General features: G+C 44.1%; 1 protein-coding gene across 5 annotated transcripts in view; it reads left to right on the top strand.

The window, feature by feature from the left end:
• The window catches only part of vps13c (vacuolar protein sorting 13 homolog C), a 288,791-nt gene that overhangs the window by 11,183 nt on the left and 258,289 nt on the right, over positions 1-19,319 (top strand). For all 5 annotated transcript variants that reach the window (XM_078429970.1, XM_078429968.1, XM_078429967.1 and 2 more), the window contains exon 3: positions 2,500-2,542. In XM_078429970.1, coding sequence (XP_078286096.1) covers positions 2,500-2,542 — 43 coding nt within the window. The remainder of the gene's footprint in view (positions 1-2,499; positions 2,543-19,319) is intronic.

Here is a 19,319-nt window from a genome sequence, read left to right as displayed (position 1 = left end):
CATGTTTCTTCATTCAAGGTGCTCCATAAATGGAAGTTATTAAATTATGTCAGTTGAGGTCGTGCTTACTCAGGCCAAAACTATAATGTATTTATTGGTTTATTATTGTCACGGGCACCAAGGCACAATGAAAAGCTTTTGTTTGCATGCCATCCAATAAAATCAGATCATTCTATCTATAGCTACAGAAGCCATAAAGTACAACAGGTTGAGCAAAGAGAAAATCACCAGAATGCAGAGTACAGTTTTGCAGCAGTGTAGCATTGCAGTTCTAGAGCAATAGTCCAATGTTCGCAACGAGACGGGTTGAAAGGCCAGGGTTACGTGCTAGCTTGTGGGAGGATTGTTCAGAAATCTGTGGGGAATATCTGAGTTGGGATGCCATGTTGCAGCTGTACAAGACATCAGTGGTTCTGCACTTGGACTGTTGTGTGCAGTTCTTGTTGCCACACTACAGGGAGGCTGTGATTCAGCCAGTGCGGGCAGTAAAGATTCACAGGGATATTGCTGGGACTGGAGGACTTGAACTATAAGGAGAGGTTGGACAGACTGGGACTGTTTTCACTGGACTAAAATACTAAAATAAGATGTGAGGTGGCCTTTAGTTTGTAAAACCATGAAGGGGATAGATATGATGGATTGTCAAAATCCTTTTTTTCAGGGTATGGGAGTCTAAAGCCAGAGGGATAGGTTTAAGGTGAGAGGGGAAAGATTTAGAGGGGATCTGATAGTCACCTAGGTGATCATGGGCGAGTTGGGCCAAAGCACCTATTTCTCTGCTGTCTGATGTAACGTAGAATCAATGGTTCCGCAAATTGTTCACATTTTATTGCAGGATATGTTGGATATGAAGATCAATAACCTGGTCTAAGTAGAGTTCTGAGGGGAAGTGGTGGGGCTTGGGGAGTGGATCCCAGGACCAAATCGGTGAAGGGACTGTAAGCTGAGAGAGATAGATTTAGCTCTTAGGGCTAAGGGAATCAAGGAATATGAGGAAAAAGCCGGAATGGGCTACTGATTTTGGATGATCAGCCATAATCACATTGAATGGTGTTGCTGGCTCGAAGGGCTGAATGGCCGACTCCTGCACCTATTTTCTATGTTTCTACGTATCGGGTCGAGACCCTTCTTCAGACTGAGAGTCAGGGGAGAGGGAATCTAGTGTTCATAAGTTCATGTCATAGGAGCAGAATTAGGCCATTCGGCCCATCAAGTCTACTCCATCATGAGGTATGAAAAGGTACAACGTACAAATGAATGAAAGATATGAAAAGAACAAATCAAAGCCAGCCAGATGCTCATGGAACAGTGGAGCCCACAATGGTCCATTCTTCTATGTTTCTAAGCTGGAGAAACGTGGATGGACACTAGAAATGTGGGCGTGTACAACCAGACAGATTACCAAATGTGGATGAAAGTATGTCGGGAAATATATAAAATAAATTTTACTATACTGAGTGCTCTCTAGTTTGGTGATGGGGTCAAGGACTGGAGGTCACAGGTATCAAATAAAGGGAAAGGGAATTAGAAGTGACAAGAGAATAAGCTTTTTAACACACCACTGTCAGAACCTGGAGTGCAGGTCTTACATTTATTCACAAAATGCTGGAGTAACTCAGCAGGTCAGGCAGCATCTCGGGAGAGAAGGAATGGGTGACGTTTCGGGTCGAGACCCTTCTTCAGGCAGGTCTTACAACTATGCTGGAGGCAGATTCCATTGTGGCCTTCGAGGAAATTAAGGTCATAAGGATTAGGAGTAGAATTAGGCTATTCGGCCCATCAAGTCTACGCCACCATTCAATCATGGCTGATCTATCTCTCCTAACCCCATTCTTCTGCCTTCGCCCCATAATTTCTGATACTTGTACGAATCAAGAAATAGGATGATAATATCGTAAAGAATTTGCCAGGCAAAGAGTAAGGGGAAATGTTGAAACGATTGAATTGCTCTGGTGTGGAGCATTGCTGCCAATGGGCTGAATGGCTGCCCCCTGTACTGTAGCTACTCTGTCGTTCAGAAAAAGAGTTTGTAATTGAGTATGCATATAATTTGTTATGATAGCTCAAGTTAAGGAGGGTAAGGCTTTTGCAGGTTCTGGAATATTCTCTAAGACTTTTATGTTTTGGATTCAAATTTCTATTGATGCAGATAGTGCAGCGGTAGAATTGCTGCGTTACAACGCAAGAGACCCAGGTTCGATCCTGACTACGGGTGCGTTCTGTATGGAGTTTGTACGTTCTTCTCGTGACCTACGAGGGTTTTCTCATGGTGCTCTGATTTCCCCCTAGACTCCACAAAGGCATACAGATTTGTAGGTTAATTAGCTTCAGTAAAATTGTAACATGTCAGTGTGAAGGATAGTACTAGAGTACGGGATCAATGGTTGGTGCGGACTTGGTGGGCTGAAGGACCTGTTTCTTCATTGTATCTTTAAACTATAATGCATTTCATTGTACTAAAATTATTGTTTTATTTCCTCCCTTTTTCTTCCCAAACAGAGTGATTTTGATGTACCTTTCAAAATCAAGGCAGGACAGATAGGTATGTAAAGTGCACTTTCAACTATTGTACAGTTTTGCTTTCCTCTGAGCATGACTTTTCAATTGGCAATGGTAATCACATTATTAGTATCTCGCATAGTAAGGATGGAATATGAATGCAGAGAATAAGTGGCCACATCCCAATGTTTGCTCAACTAATGTTAACACAATATAACTTTCTATGTTGTCTGTGAAATTAATTTCAGATTGATTTCACTGTACCTGAATGGCATTGCAGCTTATGTTTTTGATGTAACTGAACAAAATTAGAGGGCGGCACAGTGGCGCAGCTGGTAGCGCCGCTGCCCACAGTGCCAGATACCCAGGTTTGACCCTGACCTTGGGTGCTGTCGGTGTGGAGTTTGCACGTTCCCCCTGTGACAGCGTGGAGTTCCTCTGGTTCCCTCTCATGTCAATACACAAAAAGACACAAAGTGCTGGAGTAACTCAGACAGCATCTCTGGAGGTCATGATAAGTCTGCGTAAGAACATGAAAAGTGTGCGTCAGAAGGAACTGTAGATGCTGGATTAAACCGAAGATAGACACAAAAAGCTGGAGTAACTCAGCGGGACAGGCAGCATCTCTGGAGGGAAGGAATGGGTGACGTTTTGGGTCAGTACCCTACTTCAGACTGGTTCAGTCTGCTGAGTTACTCAAGCACGTTGTGTCGTTTCACCTTAAAACTGGGCGCCAATGCCGCTGGTCTGCACCAGGAGCCCTTCTTTACCCACCGCACGGTCTGGTGAGACGGCTGTTGTTGCGGCTCATGTTGTAGCCCCTGGGAACAAAGGCTCAAGCTGCGGCCAACGATACGGCACTCTGCGTCACCGTGGGGCTCCCTCCCCTCTCACCTGCTGCCTCTTCCAAGGTGGAGTGTCGGAGGGAGGAGGAGGAGGTGACGGTGGGCAGGTAGAGGGTGGAGGAAGCCCCACAATGACCAAGTGCATCCTAAATTCAGAGAGTCCCTGCTTTCCCTCTCTATCCCCTCCCCATTCCCAGTTCTCCCACCAGTCTTCCTGTCTCCTACTACATTCTATCTTTGTCCCGCCCCATCCCCTGACATCAGTCTGAGGAAGGGTCTCGACCCGAAACGTCACCCATTCCTTCTCTCCAGAGATGCTGTCTGACCCGCTGAGTTACTCCAGCATTTTGTGTCTACCTTCAATGATTTGAATGATGGAATTAGAAGTAACACCAGCAAGTTTGCAGATGACACAAAGCTGGTTGGCAGTTTGAACTGCGAAGAGGATGTCAGGAGGCTGCAGGCTGACTTGGACAGGTCGAGATGAGCTGACTTACCTGGCCTAGGCACCGCATTTTCAGGGGGACTTCCATGGAGATTTCAAGTGTGCTCTCGTGATTTTGTCCGGATTAAAGAAGGCAGATTAAAGGACCACCCACAGATCATTGAAGGACCATCCACAGAGTGGTTGAAATTTGGAATGTAGTAGCCACTGGGTGGTGAAGGCAATCTCCTTATATAACTACTTAGATGACCAGGTGAAATGCCATGGCATAGGAAAGGAGTACTAAAAAATGCGATTAGTACAGATAATGGATTGATGTTGGGTACTGATAGGTAAGCTGTATGACTCAGACTCGTACAATGTTGGAGAGGATCTGTGCATCCTAATGTCTCCAGTATCATCGTGTGTGAGATTAATAACATATTAATTTGGGATGTTGTTACTTAGTTATCTAAGATGTGGGACAGCAACTGCTCAAAAAAATCCTTGGCAATGGGGTCAACAACTTGCCCAATAACGCTCAGACTGCTACAAGGAGATTGCATTCCACGCTTTAAAAGACATTTGGACAGGTACATGCATAGGAAAGATTGAGAAGGAAATGGGCCAAACGCAAGCAGGTGGGTCTAGTGCAGCAGGGGCATCTTGGTCGACGTAGCAAGTTGGGCTGAAGGGCTTGCTTCCATGCTGTTTGGCTATGTGACTATGACATGCAGGGATTTTTGGTGAGAAAGTGTGAGGTATTGCAGCAACTGTGAGGTGGAATATTTTGGGAGATAGAGTGTAAATGGATGTACACAGTTAATGCAGGGTCCTTAACAGCATTGATATGCAAGGGGGTTTGGGGTCCAACTCCCCAGCTCCCTGAAAGTGGCAACACAAGTAGATAGAGTGGTAAAGGTGGTGTACGGTGTGGTTGCCTTCATTGGTCGAGGCATTAAGAGTTAGGAAGTGTAAGAGTCAGGAAGTCATGTTGCTTAGATGACTTTGTTTCAGGTGCAATTGGATTATTTAATTTCTGGTTGCCCCGTTACAGGAAGAATGTGGAGACTTTGGAGAGGGTTCAGAAGATATTTACCAGAATGTTCCATGGATTAGAGAATATGATATATAAGGAGACGTTGGACTGACTTGGATTATTTTCCCTGGAGCATTGGAGGTTGAGGGGAGACCTGATAGACATATAAAACATCATGAGAGGCACAGATAGGGTCAGCATTCAAACCTTTTTCCCAGGGTGTAAATGTCAAAGACACGAGGGCAGATTTAAAGCTAGAGGGGAAAAGGTTAAAGGCAATACGGGGAGAAAAGATGAGATACAAAGGTAAGCGAACCAAGAATATAAAGGAGGATAGTAAAAGCTTCTTTAAGTATGTGAAGAGGAAAATAATTGTTCAGACAAATGCGGGGCCCTTAAAGACAGAAGCAGGTGAATTTATTATGGGGAACAAGGAAATGGCAGACGAGTTGAACAGGTATTTTGGATCTGTCTTCACTAAGGAAGACACAAATAATCTCCCAGATGTACTAGTGGACAGAGGTCCTAGGGTGACGGAGGAACTGAAGGAAAATCACATTAGGCAGGAAATGGTGTTGGGTAGACTGATGGGACTGAAGGCTGATAAATCCCCAGGGCCTGTTGGTCTGCATCCCAGAGTACTTAAGGAGGTGGCGCTAGGAATCGTGGACGTACTGGTGATCATTTTCCAATGTTCTATAGATTCAGGATCAGTTCCCGTGGATTGAAGGGTAGCTAATGTTATCCCACTTTTTAAGAAAGGAGGGAGAGAGAAAACGGGAAATTATAGACCAGTTAGTCTGACATCAGTGGTGGGGAAGATGCTGGAGTCAATTATAAATTGCGGAACATTTGGATAGCAGTAACAGAATCGTTCTGAGTCAGCGTGGATTTATGAAGGGGAAATCATGCTTGATTAATCTTCTGGAGTTTTTTGAGGATGTAACTAGGAAAATGGACAAGGGAGAGCCTGTGGATATGTTGTACCTGGACTTTCAGAAAGCCTTTGATTAGGTCCCACATAGGGGATTAGTGTGCAAGATTAGAGCTCATGGTATTGGGGGTAGTGTGCTTTGGAGTATTGTATGCAGCTATGGTTGCCCTGTTACAGGAAGGATGTGGAGACTTTGGAGAGGGTGCAGAAGAGGTTTACCAGGATGGCATTAGCTGTGAGGAGAAGTGGACTGTTGTCAGAAATTTTGGAAATCATAAGTAAGATTAGTAAGATAAATCAGGTTATAGTCTGTTTAATCTCAGAGCTCATACTGGGAAAACACATTGGGGAAAATGGCCAAATTGGGTGTTAGGAGGGTAATTAGATGTGTCAATGTGTTTAGCTCTGCCACAGCTGGCTTAGATAGAATAACATTGGAGGTTGTAAACCAGGCCGAGAGGAATAAAATACCCAGGAAATTAATCTTTTGCCCATTTGTTAGGTATGAGAGAGACGCGTTCAAAATAACAGGAAACAAGATAACTCTGGGGAAAGACAGAGATGAAAGGTTACAGAGACATTAATTAATGATGACTTATTTCAAATCATTGTGTCATGAGCATATAAAATGCTGCAGGTACTTTGAATCTTTGAAACACTTTGGGCTCTCTCAGATTGTTTACCAGTGCACACTGTTAAGACCTTTAATAAACCAACATTAGATAGACTCACCACTGATTTATAAGTCGTTTTATTTTGTGTCCGTGCCTATCTAAGTAAAGACAAATGAAGGGTACGGATGTAGCACGAAATTCCCTCCCACATGGACAAACTTGTGTTTAATTTAGTTTTTTTTAGTTTAGAGATACAGTGCGGAAACAGACTCTTCGGCCCACCAGGTCCGCACCGACCAGCGATCCCCACATATTAACACTATCCTACACACACTAGGGATAATTTTTACATTTACCAATCCAATTTACCTACATACCTGTACGTCTTTGGAGTGTGGAAGGAAACCAAAGATCTCGGAGAAAACCCACGCAGGTCACGGGGAGAACGTACAAACTGCATACAGACAGCACCCGTAGTCGGGATGGAACCCAGGTCTGCATTTGCTGTAAGGCAGCAACTCTACCGCTGTGGCACCCTGCCGCCATTTTTTCTGTGGAGCATTGGAGGCTGAGGGGAGACCTGATAGAAGTATATAAAATTATGAGAGACATAGATAAGGTAGATAGTCAGTCTTTTACCTAGATTGGAAATGGACATAAGCTTTAAGGTGAGAGGGGGAAAGTTTAAAGGAGATTTATAAGGCATTTTTTGTTGTTGCTCAGAGTGGTAGATAACTGGAGTGCAATGGCAGGGGAAGTGGTGGAAGTTGGTTTGATAGCAATGTTTAAGAAGCGTTTAGAGAAACACAGGAACAGACAGGGAATGGAGGGATATGAACCATGTGTAGGCAAATGGGATTTGTTAGATTGGCATGGTGGACACAAACATTGTAGGCTGAAGGGCCTATTCCTTGTTCCTATTCTGATCTTCACCCTTGAGGCAGTTTGTTTTGTATGTAACACCCACATGACTATGATATCATCCAGCCTTGGTCATTCAATTTTACGGAGCCTCTTAATCAGTGTGTATGTATCCTGTTGTTCCTATTTCATTCTCTTTTACAGCAGGCACAAAATAAGTGCAGGAAAATATTTTGTAGTTACAAAGTTTCTTTTCCCAGTCTTCAAATCTTCATTCTCTTTTAAACATAACAATGTGATAATGGAGTACTTTCTTCTTCCCTGGATGATCGCCAACAGTAAACCAGATAACTTGATTAGCTCCCCAATCCACAATTTCTGCATCATCAAAAGCATTCAGCTGTTCAGGGGGATATCGTAACAGCAATTCATCATCCTCTCCACTTCTGTTGTGTGTTTGAAGGGAACTCTAGTTACAATATCATGGGAACATCAATATCTTCTCTGTAATTGTTGAAAGATTATTGACCTGTAACATCGGTTGGGGTTCTCTCTTCATTGTTGCTGCCTGAATTGATGCATATATCCTGCACTTGTTTTTCTGATTTCTGGTATCTGCATTCTTTTGTTTTTGGAGTTCTTATTTAAGCCATATGTTCAGGCTATTTTAGTTCCATTGCATGCAATGTGGTGGGATTAATAAGCGATTTTTAGCTTTAAGTAGTAATGAACAGAACATGATAAAATTCCAAATATTGTTTGGCGCAAGCACCTTGGGTCAAAAGCAGTCTACTCAACTGGAATAGGGCAATTACAAAGGCATGGAGGTAGAGTTGTCTAACTCAAGGATACGTGAGTAGATCTGCATTGTAGTGGTGGAGGAGTGTTATTGTGAATGTAAGTCAGACCAATTTTGTCCAACATCCTTTTTGCTAATAATGTCCATTCGGACAAGCACAAAATGTTGTACTTGGTGAATTAATCCGGGACAGGATTTAACATAGAACATTAAAAGTACAGCACAAGAACAGGCCCTTTGGCCCACAAAATCTGTGCTGAAAATGATAACATATGTCAGGATGTTGTATGTAGACTACAGCTCAGCGTTCAACACCCATCATCCGCTCCAAACTGGTTACCAAGCTCAGGGAACTGGGTCTCAGTGCATCCCCTGCAACAGGATCTGTGACTTTATCATGAATAGAACATAATCTGTACGAACTGGTAGCAACACATCCTTCTCTATAACCATCAGTACAGGAGCACTTCAAGGCTGTGCGCTAACCCTCCTGCTCTACTTCCTCTATACGCATGACTGTGTAGCTGGACACGGTATCACTACCTCCTTCAAATTTTCTGACAACGTCATTGTTGTGGAACGAATTATAGATGACGATGTGTCAGAGTAAAGGAGGGAGATCGATTGACTGACCAAGTGGTGTCAGAACAGCAACCTTGCTTGGTCTAATGTCAGTAAAGCCCAGGAACCGATTGTTGATTTTGCAAGAGGAAGGTTGAAGACAAACCTGTCTTCATCGACAGAACGGAGGTGGAGAGACTTAAAAACCTCAAATACCTGGACATGCATATCTCTGAAGATCTGTCCTGGACCCAGCACGTTTATGCAATTATAAAGAAAGCCCATCAAGGCCTCTACTTCCTTAGAAGATTGAGGAGATTCGGTATGCCAACGGGCACTCTCTTGAACTTCTACCAGAGCACGGTGGAGAGCGCAACTTGAACGCTAACGAACGAAGAAGATTGCAAAAAATGGTGAACATTGCCCAGTCCATCACGGGTACTGACTTCCCCAACATCAAAGGGATCTACAGGAGATGCTCCCTCAGAAAGACAGCCAGCATCATCGGAGACCCAAACCACCCTGGCCACGCTCTCATTCACCCCTGTCATCAGGAATAAGGTATAGGAACCTGAAAACTGTAATGCCCGGTTCAGAAGCAGCTTATTCCCTACAACCATCGGGCTATTAAACATTACAACCTCCAAATAAGCTCCAAACTACATAGACTTGGGGGCATTGTTTTTGTCTTTGCACGATGTTTGTTTTCTTTATATAATGAACTTTATATGCTGAGCCCCACACATCTCCTTTGAACATTGAACATTGCCCCTCTCACCTTAAAACAATGTCGTCTAATATATTACGTTTGCATCCTGGGAAAAAGATTCTGAGTGTTTCCCTATCTATGCCTCCCATAATTTAATATACACAAATCCAGAAGATGAAAAGACATTTAGTTTAGTATACAGTGCCGAAACAGGCCCTTCGGCCCACCGGGTCTGCGCCGACCACCAATCCCCTTACATTAACACCATCCTACACCCACTAGGGACAATTTTTATATTTACTAAGCCAGTACGTCTTTGGAGTGTGGGAGGAAACCGAGGTTCTCGGAGAAAACCCACGGGGAGAACGTACAAACTCCGTACAGATCCATGGTTGGGATGGAACCCGGGTCTCCGGTGCTGCATTTGCTGTAAGGCAGCAACTCTACCGCTGCGCCACTGTGACCGCCCACGTAGTGGTAGAATTAAGGGCCTGTCCCAGTTACGCGATTTTTAATGCGACTGCCGGCGACTGTCAAAGTCGTAGCAGATCGCCAAAAAACGTAACATTTTTTTACCTTACGACAATGTCTACGACAATGCTCACGCCAAGTTACAACAACCTACCACCTAGGCGACGGCAAGCTGCCGACAACCGGCGACCCAGTCTTCACGACCCAGGACGTCCACAACGACAGGGACTACGACAACCGACGTCAACCTGCACTTAAACGCTCCATGTAATTATGTGCAAAAGATGCTGTTAAATGTTTTGCCGTTTAGAATTTTGCACATTCGAAGTAAACATATGGCCGCAGACACATATCTTTTTTCCTGCCCGTCTTACAAGTTCCTATAGCACCCTTAATGCAAACTAGATAAAAAGTCTGAGGTAATGTTTATGGAAAATATTTTGATTCGTAGGAAAAATAATTTTTAGAGTAAGCATTGGGAAGCAGATGAAGGTATTGCATATAGTGCTTTGCATAGCGCTGATGCAAAGCCATCTCCAAAGATAAATATGCAGAACCGAGCATAATACATGCCCAGGTCTGTGCAACGTGCGCCATTTCACGGAGCAGCGAATGAACCAGTTGAATGTAATTTCAACATTTATCAGAGTGCTTCGTTCATAGCTGTGTCTAATTACAATTAACAAAATGCAGTCTCAAAAAAGGGGGAACATCTAATCGAAATGGCAGAATTGACGGCCTTTGCTTTAATTTAAAAACAATTATTTTTTGTGAATAAGCAAGGCTATAATCCATTGTGCACCAGTGACTGAAATTCAGGTGGTGATAATAGGCCACAATCTTGAATCTGTCTGGTACTTCAGGTAAAGGTGCTGTCACATTGCTTCGTGCAGATGCTTCGGGGATTTAGACCCAACAACGAGGGAGGACTGGCAACCAATTTCTAAGTTAGGAACGACTCGGAGAGGAACCTGCATGTGGAAGTGATCCCATTCGAACTTTGTTGGAGATCAAAAGATTGTGATGCGCTGATGCAATGGATGGGATGAATAGTTGCAGTTTAGGTAGTAAATGGTGCACGCTGCTGCTGCAGAAAAGCCACCAGCATCCACAAAGACTCTTCACACCCCTGCAACAGTCTGTTCAAACTCCTTCCATCAGGCAGACGATACAAGGCCTTCTACGACCGCACCTCCAGACTCAGGAACAGCTTCATCCCCAGGGCCATAGCTGCTATGAACCGGTCCTGCTGAGCCGGATGGTCACATCGCACAGTGAACCGGCACAGACCTACTTGCACTTTATTCTGTCTTAAAACTGTTACAATTTGTTTCGTTGGGTTGTTGTTGTTTAAATTAATTAAATTATTGCATCGTATGGGAGGCGCATTCCCAATCTCGTTGTACCCCTGTACAATGACAATAAAGATATATTGTATTGTATTGTGAAGGGAATAACTGCGTACGGTAGCTGGGTTGGCAACCAAATGCACTGCTTTGACCTGAATGGTGTCAGGTGTCTGGAGCTGGAACATTTGCTGGAACTGCACTCAGCTTACCAAATGAAAGTCATTCTATCACATGCCCAAGTTGTGCGTTGACAATGAGAAAAGGTTTTGGAGTCAGTGGTTGGGTAGCTTATCGCAGGATACACAGCCTACTCTTGTAGCTCTACTATTTATGGCTAATCCTCGTGCATTTGTGATCTATGATGAGCACTAAAGAGTTGATGTTGGGGGATTCAGTGTTCGCAATGCCTCTGAAGTTCAGGGTAATTGGTTGGTCTCCATTTTTTGTAATGTGACCCAACACCTTTAGTCTATCGGGACGTGAAATTGCCAACAGGTATGGACTATTTGAATTTCTGCAAATTTGCAAGTGGAACGGGATATAGTGCAAACTTTCAGTGAGCACCCCAGTGGTGAGTTAAGATGGAGGGAAGGTCATTTATGAGCAATTTAACATGACTGAGCTTACGATACTGCCCTGAATATTTCCTGTGGTGATGGTAACGCTCTTGGATAGTTCATCTGGAGCAATAACAACCAGTTCTATCTGCACAACATGACTTCAATTATACAGAACCCAATGATACTGTATTTGGAATATACCCGTGATAGAAATAGTGCAGAGAACATTCGCCTGATTAATCTTTGCCGGTGACTGGTTTTGCTACATGGGGAGATGCTATGAACATATATTGGAGAAGAGAGAATAAAGGCTGTTCACAAAAACCTACAATATTTTACAGACCGACAAATAAGTGTGGATATTTATCCTGATTTGGTTGCTTAGAATCAGGGTTTGCAATCTCATAATGAGGATATAGCTTCTCATTGCAGGGATAGCATTATGAATCAAGACTGCTCCCACATGTTGTGCCAACTGACAACTTAGTCCCAAAGAATAATCTAACAAGATATGATGTCATTATTATATGGGGGCAATAAATACATTTGAGGTTACTGCATGGTAGGTTTTTTATGTATAGTGTGTTTGATATCTGTAACTCGCTGTCAGGGGAAGTGCTAGAATAAGATACAATTGCTACGTTTAAACGGCTTTTATACAGATCCATCCACGGGAAGCCATAGGTTCTGAAACTGGCCATAAGTATAGATGGGGAAAAGGTCGGTATTATCATTGTGCCAGAAGCATCCATTTTTGCGCTGTATGACTCTATGACTGTAAAACAACATGAGATAAAGATGTGGTGATATTTTAACACTGCAGGAGAGAGACTGGAAGGCACTCCTGACGCTATTGTTTATTTTTTTTAAGTTCGGGGCCTTGCTGTCGGTATGGTTAGGAGTCCGCCCCCCTTTGACAGCATCGCGTTCTCCGCCCCCATTCCACAGCTGGCTGTTGCAGCTGAACTTCTGTGGACGGGTTTTGCCATTATCTGTCGCAACTTGTCTTCTCCTGATCCTGGTACCTGTCGCCGGTTGACGTCGCCAATGAAATTCATCCGTCCTCAGTACCGGCGACAACCTACCAACCCTGGCAACAACCTGCGACAGCGCCCACGACAAGCTGTGAGCATTAGCGACAAGCCAGCTGTCGCAGAAAAATTTCGAACAGGATCAATTTTCCGCGATGAGCCAAGATCTGCTATGACTCATTGGAGACTGCTCACGATCACGCCCTCGACACCCCGGCGAACGTGCGTGACAGCCTAGTCGCCAGCAGTCGCCTTAAACATCGCCTAACTGGGACAGGCCCTATAGGCCATTAAGCCCATCGAGAATGATCTGCCATTCTATAATGGGTGATCTGGGTGATCTGTTTTCCCTCTCAACCAGAATCTCCTGCCTTCTTCCCATAACCTTTGACTCCTTGCTAATCAAGAACCTATCAATTTCTGCATAAAAATACTGAATGACTTAAACCAACATCTGCAGTTCCTTGTGTAGGAAGGAACTGCAGATGCTGGTTTAAACTGAAGATAGATACAAAATGCTGGAGTAACTCAGCAGGCCATCTTTGATTTAAACCAGCAGCTGCAGTTCTTTCCTATACACCTTCTCACCCCATGCCTGAATGATGTCTAGGTCCAGCAACATAAAGGCATGGACAACTGCAATAGCTGAGGCCTTGCAAGTGGAATTGAACCTTGTACACTCATCACTGAACAGTTCTACTACTGACCTTATGATAGAAGAAAGTTCATTAATGAATCAGCTGGAGATTCATTTGGAACATTGTGAGCAAATTTGGGCCCCATATCTGAGGAAGGATGTGCTGGCTTTGGAGAGGGTCCAGAGGAGGTTTACAAGAATGATTCCAAGAATGAGTGGGCTAACATATGATAAGCGTTTGACAGCACTGAACCTCTACCTGCTGGAGTTTAGGTTGAGGGGGGACCTCATTGAAACTTACAGAATAATGAAAGGCATAGATAATGTGGATGTGGAAAGAATGTTTCCACATTGTGAGAGTCTAGGACCATAGGTCATAGCCTCAGAATTAAAGGGCGCACTTTTAGAAAGGATGTGAGGAGGAACTTCATTAGTCAGAGGGTAGTTAATCTGTGGAACTCAATGCCACAGAAGGCGTGAAGGCCAAGTCAGTGAATATTTTTAAGGCAGGGATTGACAAATTCTTGATTAGAACGGGTGTCAGGGTTATGGGGAGAAGGCAGGAAAATGGGATTAGGAGGACGAGATCAGCCATGATTGAACGGCGCAGTAGACTCAATGGGCCGAATGGCCTAATTCTACTCCTATACCTTGTGAACTTGTGAGATGGTTGGGTTGAGGATGCTGTCCCGTTCTGGGATGTTTGAACTGCAACCCCAACCATCTTCCTTTGAGCATGGTATGACTCCAACTTGTGTTTTCCATTTGGGCATTGCCGATTTTGTTTGCATTATTGGTGAGCCGGTGCAGTTTATGGCACCGTGAAAGACGCTGTCACTGATGAGTGATAGCAGTCACAGAGGTAGTAATTAGACTCATTGGATGGTGAACAAGCCAATCTCCACGTTGTTGAGATGCCCATGTATTACAGCTGACCTACTGGTGTTGGAACTTAGTACCATATCTTGAGAACCATAACTACCAAAAGTTCAATTTACAGTTTAATTGCTACAACTAACTTCTTCTGTTCTTTGGAGGAAAATGTATAGCTTAGTAGATAATTCAGAAGTCCATTGTTGTGGTATTTAGCAATCAAAAGTTCTCTTTTATTGGCTATTTTTCCAAAATTGTTAAAGTGGTGGTTGATTTATGTTGTGTCACTGAGTTCGTTGTAACTTTGCGATAAGCTTTGAAAACAGACGATAAATGATTGTGCAAGATGTTGCAATTTTATATCATTGTATCATTGTATCATTGTTTGACTTCCTGCAACCTTTACGCAGTACTGTGGTAGTCAACATTAAGCTGTTCCGTTTTGAGGTATTGTTTTCAACGTACAAAATTGTGCGATGTTAGTTAGAGTCATAGAGTCACAGCGTGGAAACAGGCCCTTCGGCCCAACTCGCCCACACTGGCCAAAAATGTCTCTGGGTAGTGTTGTAGAGCAGAGAGACCTAGGAGCACAGGTGCATGGTTCCTTGCCTGCATTTGGTCCATATCCCTCCAAACCTGTCCTATCCATGTACCTGTCTAACTGTTTCTTAAACGATGGGATAGTCCCACCTTCAACTACCTCCTCTGGCAACTCGTTCCATACACCCACCACCCTTTGTGTGAAAGGGGGTTTCTCGGGGTTAAAACTTTTCCCCTATACCTTGACCTATGTCCTCTGTTCCTCGATTCCCCTACTCTGGGCAAAAGACTCTACCCAATTTATTCCTCTCATGATTTTGTATAGCTCTATAAGATCTTCCCTCATCCTCCTGCGCTCCATGGAATAGAGACCCGACCTACTCAACCTCTCCCAATAGCACACACCCTCTAGTCCTGGCAACATCCTCGTAAATCTTTTCTGAACCGTTTCAAGCTTGACAATATCTTTCCTCTAACATGGTGCCTGGAACTGAACACAATATTCTAAATGCGGCTCACCAACGCTTATACAAAAGCGACATGACTTCCCAAGTTCTATACTCAATACTCTGACTGATGAAGGCCAAAGTGCCAAAAGCCTTTTTGACCATCTTATCTACCTGCGACTCGACCTTCAAGGAACCATGCACCTGTACTCCTAGATCCCTCTGCTCTACAACACTACCCAGAGGCCTACCATTTACTGTGTAGGTCCTGCCCTTGTTCGACATCCCAAAATGCAACACTTCTCTATTAAATTCCATCAACCGTTCCTCCGCCCACCTGGCCAATCTATCCAGATCCTGCTGCAATCGTTCACAACCATCTTCACTATCTGCAAAACCATTAACATTTGTATCATCAGCAAACTTGCTAATCTTGCCCTGTATGTTCTCATCTAAATCATTGATGTGGATGACAAACAGTAACGGGCCCAGCACCGAACCATGAGGCACACCTCTAGTCACAGGCCTCCAGTCTGAGAAGCAACCTTCCACCATCACCCTCTGCTTCCTTCCATGGAGCCAATTTGCAATCCATTCAGCTGTCTCTCCTTGGATCCCATGCGATCTAACCTTCCAGAGCAGCCTACCATACGGAACCTTGTCGAATGCCTTACTGATTCCATGTACACAACATCTACAGCTCTGCTCTCATCAACCTTTTTGGTCAGGTCTTTAAAAATATCAATCAGATTTATGAGGCACGACCTTCCACGTACAAAACCATGCTGACTGTCCCTAATCAGCCCTTGCCCATCCAAATGCCTGTATATCCTATCCCTCAGAATACTCTCTAGTAACTTACCAACTACAGATGTTAAGCTCACCGACCTATAGTTCCCAGCATTTTCCTTGCAGCCCTTCTTGAAAAGAGGTACAACATTTGCCACCCTCCAGTCTCCTACATGGGAGAGGGGAAAAATGGATCTAATCTTAGGAAAATGGGAAGGGCAAGTAACTGAAGTGATGGTGGGTGAACTGTTCTATTAGCTTTAAAACGGTTATGGATAAAGACAGGGCAGGCCCACAAATTAAAATTCTGAATTGGGGCAAATGTAACTTTGATGTTGTTAGACGGGATCTTGCTCGTTGATTAGAGCAGGTTGTTTCCCAGCAAAGGAACATCCGGTAAGTGGGATGTTTTTAAAAGTGTGGTATCGAGTTCAGGGCATGCATGTTCCTGTTAAAGTGAGGGATAAAGCAGGTGGGAGTAAGGAGGCTTGGCTGACGAGAGGAAGTGAGGCTCTGGTCAGGAAAAAGGAGGCATGGGCCAGGCATAGGCAGCTGGGATCAAGTGTTTCCCTGGAGGAGTTTCTGGAACTGAGGAGTATGCTAAAGGAGAAAGTCAGAAAAGCAAAAAGGGGGCAAGACATAAGCCTCTCTCTGCTGGCTCCTACTGAGACAGCCACATTAATGATTAAAGGGACCTATTCTCTCCCAAGTTAACCTTTTGCTCTTAATGTAGAATCTTTTATCTGAGCTGCCAAGGATATCTCGTGTTCTCTTTTAGCCCTCCTGATTTCCTCAGCAAATTACCTCATCATCTCGTAAAGGGATTTATTCAATCACAGCCACCTTTACCTGACATAGACCTCCTTTTTCCTGACTAGGGGCTCAATATCTCTCCTCAGTTAGGGTTCCCAGCTTCTGCCAATCTTGCCCTTCATTCTAATAAGAACACGCTGTCTGCGAAATCTACCCATCTTGCTTATACCCTCCCCACTCTGCATCAATGGTGTTTGGTTTGTCAAGAACTTCCTCGGTACAAATATCGCCAACAATTTGTCCTGGACCAACTACATTGAGGCAATGGTCAAGAAAGCACATGAATGCCTCTATCTCCTCAGAAGGCAGAGGACTTGCCAATTTCTACAGTAGCACCATAGAAAGATTCCTTTTGGGATGCATCACAGCTTGGTTTGGCAACTTATCTGCCCAAGGCAGCAAGAAGTTGAGTTGTGGACACAGCCCAGTCCATCAAGCAAACCAGGCTTCTCCCCATTGACTCTATCTACACTTTATGCTGCCTCGGGAAAGTAGCCCACATAACATGGGGCATTTATAACCTGGTCATTCCCTCTTCTCCCTTCTGTCAGGCAGAAGATACAGATGTTTGGAAAATTACCGCCAAATCCAACATTTGCTACTTCCCTGCTGTAATCTGACTATTGAATGTACCTCTCATTAGCTCAGGATGTATTCCCAATTTCCAATCTATCTTGTAATGACATGCATCTTTTTTTATTTGCACTTTCTTGGTAAGGTGCTCCTCAGCTTACGATGGGGTTCCATTCCGAGAAACCCATCGGAAACCAAAAATATTGTAAGTCGAAATGCATTTAATACACGCGATCACGTGGCCGAAAGCGAACTGCGGCTCGCTACGGGTCGCTGGTGTTTGCACCATCGCAAAGCCAAAATATCGCAAGTCGAAGCATCGTAAGCCAGAGAGCATCTGTAGTTGCAACACCATGTTCTGCACTCAGTATCTTTTCTCTATTTTGCACTACCAGTTCTACTCCTAATGGTTTGATTCTAGTCATGTATTGTATGATTTATTTGGATTACAAGTTACACAAAGGTTTTCACAGTACGTTGCAAGCCGATTTTCCGGGAACTGATGGTCGGGCCACCCCATTAATCTGGACAAAATTACGAGAACTCAGTTGAAATTCAGCTGAGCTGCCGTAGATGGCATTGCGAGTGGCGAGTGCTCTTTCCAGTCGTCTCCCTCCGTCGCAAAAAAACAACTGATCTCAATCTTCCCTCCTAACTGTTTCGCAATGACAATACAGTAAACCTTCCTTTTAATGAACCCCTGATAACAGTTAGCATCGTTATCATAAGTTATCGACTGGTCCGTCTGTTCTCTGCCACCTGCCGACCCATCCCCCTCTGCTATATATATGCCACCTGCCGACCCATCCCCCTGGGCTCTGCCACCTGTCGACCCATCCCCATACCCAGTTCCGACCTCAATCCAGTTTCGCAAGGTGCACTGCGAGCCCTTCTTCACCTACCAAGGACACAAAGTGCTGGAGTAATTTAGTGGGTCAGGATCTCTGGAGAATATGGATAGGTGACATCGCGACCCTTCCTCAGACTGATTCAGTCGGCTGAGTTACTCCAGCACTTTGTTCACTTTAAAACTAGGTGCCGACACAAAGTGCTGCCGTAACTCAGCCGACTGAATCAGTGTGAGAAAGGGTTGCGATGTGACCGGGGATGGGTTGGCAAGTCATTCCATTAACATTCAGTTAACATTTCATATTTGTTTTATTTAAGTTTCTGGCACTTGCAAGATACGGGAGGGGTGTCATTAGTGGGCCTGGAGTGTATTGTTGTTTCATTATTCAGTGATCTCTGTTTGTTCAGAAAAATGGATAATCCAGAAAGGCTCTGGAACCGAGTGTGCTGGAAAATCGGTGTTCAGCCTGTATCTCACTACAGGTGACGATAATAAACCAATACCATACTTGCCAGATGCGCCTTTACCGGGAAACAATCTCTCCAAAATAACCTTTGCAAACTCCCGTCTAATATCATTACACTGAACCTTTCCCTACTTTAGGACTTAATTTGTGGCCCAGTTCTCTCTTTTTTCATAACCATTTGAAGGCTTACAGGATTATGCTCACTGGCCCCTCTGATAAATCAGCCAGTTGCCCAGCCTCATTTCCCAAGAGGAGGTTGTGTTGTCCCCTCTGTAGGGGCTCCACACATATTGTTTTTTAAAACTTCCGGGACACGCTGATCCCTTCCTCCTCCAGTAGCTTCTCAGCCGGGCATTCATCTGCCCATGCTCTTATTTCTAGACTCACTACTGCATGGCACTGGAAGAAATCCAGAAAGTATAACCTTTGAGATGCTGCCTAACTCCCAATATTCACTTTGTAGGACCGTGTACATTTTGTTTCGACAATGTGTACAATGACTTTTGACTGCATATTAATACCTCACTTTTTTATTGTGCTAATTACATGTGCTGCTGGAGTTAAAAATAAATTAAAAATGCTGCTTTGGGTTTCATGGACAATATTCAACCTGGTGCAAAACAAAGAAAGTGTAGT

Source organism: Rhinoraja longicauda, chromosome 38 (assembly GCF_053455715.1).
Source record: "Rhinoraja longicauda isolate Sanriku21f chromosome 38, sRhiLon1.1, whole genome shotgun sequence".
Classification (NCBI taxonomy): Eukaryota; Metazoa; Chordata; class Chondrichthyes; order Rajiformes; family Arhynchobatidae; genus Rhinoraja; species Rhinoraja longicauda.
Note: the sequence above shows the minus strand (reverse complement) of the source record. Positions and strands in the feature narration are given on the sequence as shown.